This window comes from Pagrus pagrus (genome assembly GCF_965226575.1).
Source record: "Pagrus pagrus genome assembly, chromosome: 2".
Taxonomy (NCBI): Eukaryota; Metazoa; Chordata; class Actinopteri; order Spariformes; family Sparidae; genus Pagrus; species Pagrus pagrus.
Genome location: NC_140186.1, coordinates 29,437,079 through 29,443,502, shown reverse-complemented (window position 1 = coordinate 29,443,502; position 6,424 = coordinate 29,437,079). Strand labels below are relative to the sequence as shown.

At 37.6% G+C, this 6,424-nt stretch overlaps 1 protein-coding gene across 2 annotated transcripts; it reads left to right on the top strand.

The window, feature by feature from the left end:
• Window positions 1-574: 574 nt before the first annotated feature.
• Window positions 575-6,424, top strand: LOC311272932 (uncharacterized protein). Of its 2 annotated transcripts, none has more exons than XM_084379702.1 (7): window positions 575-683; window positions 955-1,087; window positions 3,116-3,214; window positions 3,317-4,111; window positions 4,259-4,401; window positions 5,253-5,362; window positions 5,451-6,424. In XM_084379702.1, the coding sequence occupies exons 2-7, from the start codon at window positions 982-984 to the stop codon at window positions 5,587-5,589; spliced, it is 1,392 nt and encodes a 463-aa protein (XP_084235828.1). In that variant the 5' UTR covers window positions 575-683; window positions 955-981; the 3' UTR covers window positions 5,590-6,424. The 2 variants fall into 2 exon arrangements, with proteins under 2 accessions (XP_084235828.1, XP_084235829.1); XM_084379703.1 differs by having other exon boundaries at window positions 602-683; window positions 962-1,087.

The following is a 6,424-nucleotide window of genomic DNA, read 5'->3' as shown; positions in this document are numbered from 1 at the left end:
CTAGTGGACTTGACATAACAAATTGATTTAAAGAGATTGGTATTAACACCTGTTTAAAGTGGAAATCTAGGCATTACCGCACACCCTGCCTGATTATCAGATATTTCACTTTAAAGCAACATGATGTAACTTTTTTCCTTAAAACAACATCTTAAAATCATTTTGATGGTACAGTGTCTTGTAATAGAGTGAATGGTGTCTCTGTCTCAGCCATTACACCCTTTGTTCCTGCACTATGTAACTTCTGTGAGAGGGATCACAGCGTTACATACATGTTTACTTCAACATACAAGTTTCCAAAACATAACACTGTTATGTCGTAATGAGCTTTGTTTGCAGTTAGCACCTACATTATGTTGACAAATGACAAATTGTTTCAGACCTGGGATTTGTATTTGAGAGTGGTTTTGTGATGACCAAATTTTCATTTTTGGGTGAAGTAATCCTTTAATTTGATTTCTCTGTCTAACTCACTTGCGGTTAGGAAGAAGGGAGTTCCTCACTCCGCCTCCTGGCCAGCCCTCAATTTCTGCCCCACTGGTCACAAGTGAAAAGAACACCATACTTTGTGAGTGTGGCATATATTGACACACAGGTGCACTGCCTTTGTGATCTGAAGTTACAGGAACACAAAACATAATTCCTTCATTATTCCAAATCTTTGATCATCTCTACAAGGAGAGGTAAGGTTTACTTTGTTGCTATCTTACATTCATGTGTGGCATTCTTATCCAGGTGTAGATTCCAAAAAACAAATCTAAACCTAGAATTGTACGTAGACGTTTGAATCCTGCTAAAAGGTAATATGTTCTACAGCATTATTCTTTATGTCAAGATAGAAAAACATGACGAAGAACATAAATCAAAGTGAAATGGTTGAAAGTGGATAGATTTTTTGTATTATTACTGAAAGAGTTTTTTCACAAGCTAATGCCGCAGTGTTTTGCTGGTAAGACTGCAGCTCATGAAGCAGATGCAAATATGGCCGTTGAGTACCGTGCCTCCACAGTGACAAACATGGACATGGAGAACAGTAAAATAGGCTATAAGCAATTCTTCACGGATGGCAGCAAGCTCCAGTATTCAGGTAATAACATCTAAACTTCCTTTCAAATACAATTGGGTGGTTTAACAATTTATAAAATGAGACAAAAAAAATGTCAACTGCCGTTTAATGTTTTTTAAGCTCACTGATTTGGTTTCACAGCCCACAATGTACTGTTTTAATTATTATCTTATATCTTATAATCTTATACGGGCAATACCATACAATAATCACACTTGAATATTTGATAGAAATGAACTTACTTAACAAAAATGTTTATTTCTATAGCTTGTTGTTTTTTGGCTGCTGGGGTGCAGCAGAATATGCTGTGGACACAAAATGCAAGAATTGTTTTTCGTATGATATGGTGATCTACAGTTTCTTATTGCAACACTACTATCATAGGCCTAAATACTATAAAAAATAATGTCAGATGTATCCGAATGTACTAGGTGCTAACTACAACCAAATCTCTGCAGCATCATGGCAATGTTATGTCTTGAAGTGGGATGTGCCATATGGGAGTCAACATTTGCACAGGCATTTTGCACACAACTCAGCTAAGTAGCATGCCAAGCTAACGTAATCCAAACCAATGAAAATATGCTGCTAATATCAGGCTATAACATGCTACCTGGCCAAGGCCATTTTGGCCATATCCTTTTTACACAGTCAAGAACAATAGTGGTATCCATTTGGATGGATCATGTTTCTGGCAACAGCACTGGACCCTACCTGCCCAGTTTCAGGTAGTAGGCAGACTAAGCTAACAAAGTTAGCGACCACCTGGTTAAAAATGTGAAGCTTTAAGCAGCTATGGAGTGAGACATTTCTCTTAGGAGTTATTGGAGATCAAAACAAATCTAAAAGGGAAGTGAATATTGGATATGGACTTCTGTCAGTTTACAAAAACATGATTCCAAATAAATGCTAAAACTCGTGTGTATGTCTGTTCAATGCGTAAATATGCAGCTGTTTGATAAATGTTTGCCTCAGCAATTTTATGTGGTGTTTTTAGTTTGTTCTGCTGCCCCCATGAAGCCAAATCGCTGCTTTGATTCAATTCTGTTAGAACTGGACATTTTGACAGGAAGTACGAAAAAACAGTGCAGATCATTGAGACAAAACTAGCTAAGCTTAAGGTACTTCTACATCACAATATATTTCATGAGAAAACAAAAAACTGCCAGTTCCATAGTATTTATATTAAGCTTTATATCCCAATCCCAATATCCCAAAATTGTACTTTTGGTTGCATTAGTGGGCTGTTCACATTTGCAAATGATGCTACAAACAGTGATAAATGTGTCTGTCTGCGCCATTCTTTCCAAAAATCTCTGTTTCTGCCCACCCAGACGTGAACACTGAAAACATGGTTTCTTAATAACTTCACTCCGACAGCAGTTTTCCAAAAGCTCCATTTTCAGTGACCTAAACTGCTGTTGATGTTTGTACAAAAGTGTGTACGCATGGACAGGGTCTTAGTAACTAATTGTTATTATCATGAAGTACTGAGGGACTACTTGGTAACTACTCAGTATTTTGAATCACTACTTAAGGAGGCACAAAAAGTATAACTTATGATTAAATAATTACTTAAATAGTTGTTGATTCACAGATTTTCATGAACCTAATCATTACCTAATGATTTATTAATATATTTTCTCCCAGTCTGTTGTCTTCACTATCTACTGTATAGTCCTCAATTTCTCGTTAAAGATTCTGCTCTTATGTAATTATCAAGTCGATTGATCCCTTACTCACTCTTTAGTAGTATATATATATATACACATATATATACACAGTCAGTATATATCATTAGAAGTTCCAACATAAATATGTTCGTATATGTAATATGTTTTGAAAATAATACATAAATGTATTTCTAAAGGAACTATTAATTGATCTTTTTGATATTAAAAAAAAACTTTTGCTTGAAATAAATGTTTTGAATAGTATTTTGCAACACCACGCCTCACCACTCATAGTACAGATGAAGCACAAAACCACAAGTTCCCTAAAACACTTCTTTGGTTTTAAGTTTCTGTCTCTACTCCTGCTGTCATCCAGTTTATGCATTGAGAAACAGCCCTTTCCGGATCGCTACAGTTTGCCTCGGTCTGCTGTGTCTAATCCTGTTGCTTGGGGTCATAGGTCAGAGTGTCCACTGTGAGTCCACGTCTTTGTTTCCTGTCAAATATTCACGTTTTAAAAAGTTGCCTCATGTCATGATAAAATCACTGATTTACTGATATATCTTATTTTTGGCAGATCAAAACACAGAGCAAGAACATCAGAACAACCTAAAAGCCATGCGTAAAGAGAAAGACAATCTGCAGGAGGATCTGAGGTCAGCGCAAAAACAGAAAAGGGATCTCCAGGTCACAAATACAAACTTGCAGCAAAATTACGATTACTTAACTACCAGACATAACCGCATAGACACCAACAACAACGTACTGAGTAGGGAAGTAACTGAACTTAAAAGTAGCCAAAGCCAGTTACAGGCCAGTAACACTGCTTCAGTCAAGGCGATAGAAACACTAAAAGCCAGTAACGACCAGCTCGAGACTAATAACAAAGCCTTGACTTCAGCCAGAGACCTGATACAAAAACGATACGATATAGTGGTCAACAGCAAAAATGAGTTGCAGGCCCATTATGTCTCAGTGACCAAAGAAAGGGACAATTTACAGAACAAATACAATAACGCAACCAGACAAAGAAATCAGCTGCAAAGTAATTACAACACCATGATTAAGGCTGTAGAGCACTTGCAGGACAGATACAACCACTCTACCAAAGAGAAAGACAAGATAGCAAGCAGCCACCAAAACCTGACAGTAGAAAAGGAAAGTCTGCAGGCCAGGTATGATGTACTTGTAAAATCCTTGGATGAGCTGCAGGCTTCTTACACGTCCATGACTCAAGAAAAACAGGAGGTGGAAAACAGTTGCCAAAATGTAACAGTGGAGAGAGACCTGCTGATGAAGAACAACGAGAACCTGACTGCTGTGAGAGACGAGCTGCAAATAGAAATTGAGAAGCTGAAGGCAAAGATTGGAGGTAACATGTTAAGGATGTTTCATATTGACAATATGCATGTGGCCCTCTTGCCAAAATGATTCTAGACAGAACTTTAAGATCTGCCATGCCTTCTGATGAAAAACAAATCCAATGCTTTCAAATAGCTTTCAACGACTGTATTTTCAGATGTAAAATGCCCCTCTGGCTGGAGAAAATATGAGGGCAGCTGCTACTACACCTCCACTGGCAAGAAAACCTGGAGGAAGAGTAGAGAATACTGTCAAGGCAAAGGAGCAGACCTGGCAATCGTAAAAACCCAAGAGGAAATGGTTTGTTTGTCTCTTTGCATTTATCTACAGTATATCGGCATGACTGTTCATGCAGGTGTCACAATGAAAGCACAATAAACCAGCTTCTTCATAGCATTTTAGTTCATGAAAGCTGCACTGATCAGTATGTTCACACTAACAAGGGATGTGTGATGTGAAAGAGGATGCTCCTAGTGATGAAGCCTCAAGGAATCACTGGCTCTGCTGGTCTCCACAAAGAACTTAATCTATAACATATGCCGATTTAACAAGTAGGTGCAAATAATGAAGAACCAGTCATGAAAGAATTTCACAATGTCAATGAAGACTCTCACATAACAACCTAGTCTGGGGACTTTCTTCTCGGCCGGCGAAGCAGTTTCCTATATTAGGAACCCCACCAGCCACTGCCTGCTCATTGTTTGGATTGTACAACCTACAACTAATGTTTTGGTTCAGTTATCCTTAAACAACAGGACATTTTGGCAGGACAAGTTGTTTGTGAAGCCATGTTGACAATGCCATCAACATAGCAGCTAAGCACTCCGCTGGAAATAGTGAAAATATAGGAAAATAAGAGACAAAGGAAAAGAAACTATTGCTACTTCTTAAAGCAAATTTAACCAAAATGGAAATGGAAATATTTAGCTCTTCAGATGCTTAATTCTCCATTATGTTCACCATACTTATGCTAGCTTAATTAATAACATAATTTCATCAATTGTTAGTATAAAATTATTCATTAGTGCAGCTTTAAGTTATTCTGCTACATCACAACGATAACTGTCTGTATTACATTCTCATGAAGTAAAACGCGACTTAAGGTAACTTTGCGTTTAGTAACTTTTGATTTTATGTCTTATCCCCCGTAGATCTTCATCAATGGCTTGTATTCAAGTGACAAAGCAGTCTGGATTGGATTGACGGATGAAGGAGTGGAAGGGAATTGGAAATGGGTAGATGGGTCGCCACTGACTACAACGTAAGAAACTAAAAACTATGTAGACCTCGTTCACCATAGGATAGAGCAGCATTTTTGCTCATTTTGGATGTCTCTCGTTGTCCTGCAGGTTCTGGGGTAAAGGCCAGCCCAACAGTTTTTCTGGGAGGAACCAGGACTGTGTGGAGTTCTGCCACCGGGCGACAGGGAATGGACACTGGAATGATGAGAACTGTAACATAGAACAAAACTGGATCTGTGAGATGTAGTTTTCCTGTTTGCAAAGTGGACTAGAGGTTTGACTAGCCTTGCTGGCCACTGTCTGGTACAGATGATTATCATGTAATATCAAATTTGCACACAATGACACAGAGCATTGCTAACAGCTAAAGCCTGAATGTATTGTTGTGATAAGCGATGTAAGTCAAAGTTAGCAGATGGCTGATCTTGTGCTGGAGCAGATACATTAAGATAGGTTGTTTGGATAAAACTGCTTTCGTAATGTTGCACCAGTTAACTGTACAATGATATCTGTACATACTGTAACAAACAATCATGTTAACCTTGTAACTAATTTTGAAAAGAATGATTTCCAGTGTACACATATGTGAAATAGACACTTCCAGATTATGTCAAACTAATTAATCAATTTTCCCAGAAGCTGTACCTACTAATGAGTTGCTTTGAGGCTTGTGACGGAGCAGTTGGGTGGAGTTTGAGCTTGCTTTCCATTGTGTCCTCTGGTGCCAAGTCCTGAAAATCAACAGCAAAACGATAAACAAACGTTATGACAGCGAGATTGCTCTCAGTTTGAGCTAGCAAGCTTATGCTGGCTATTTTGTGTTCAGTTATGACTTCTTGTATGAACTCAAAGTCCAGCTAGTATGTACATGCATGTATTATGCATAATTCAATCTGTATTAACAACCATTCAATCTGTGCTTTAACTATTTAAATTGACGTGTGAAAAAAAAAAATACATTATGTACATTGCCTTGCAATTAAACAATTTCTTTGCACTTTTTTTTTAATTATAAACACATTTTATATATTGATTCATGTAAACACATAAAATGAGTGATTTCAAATAAAGTAATTCACCTT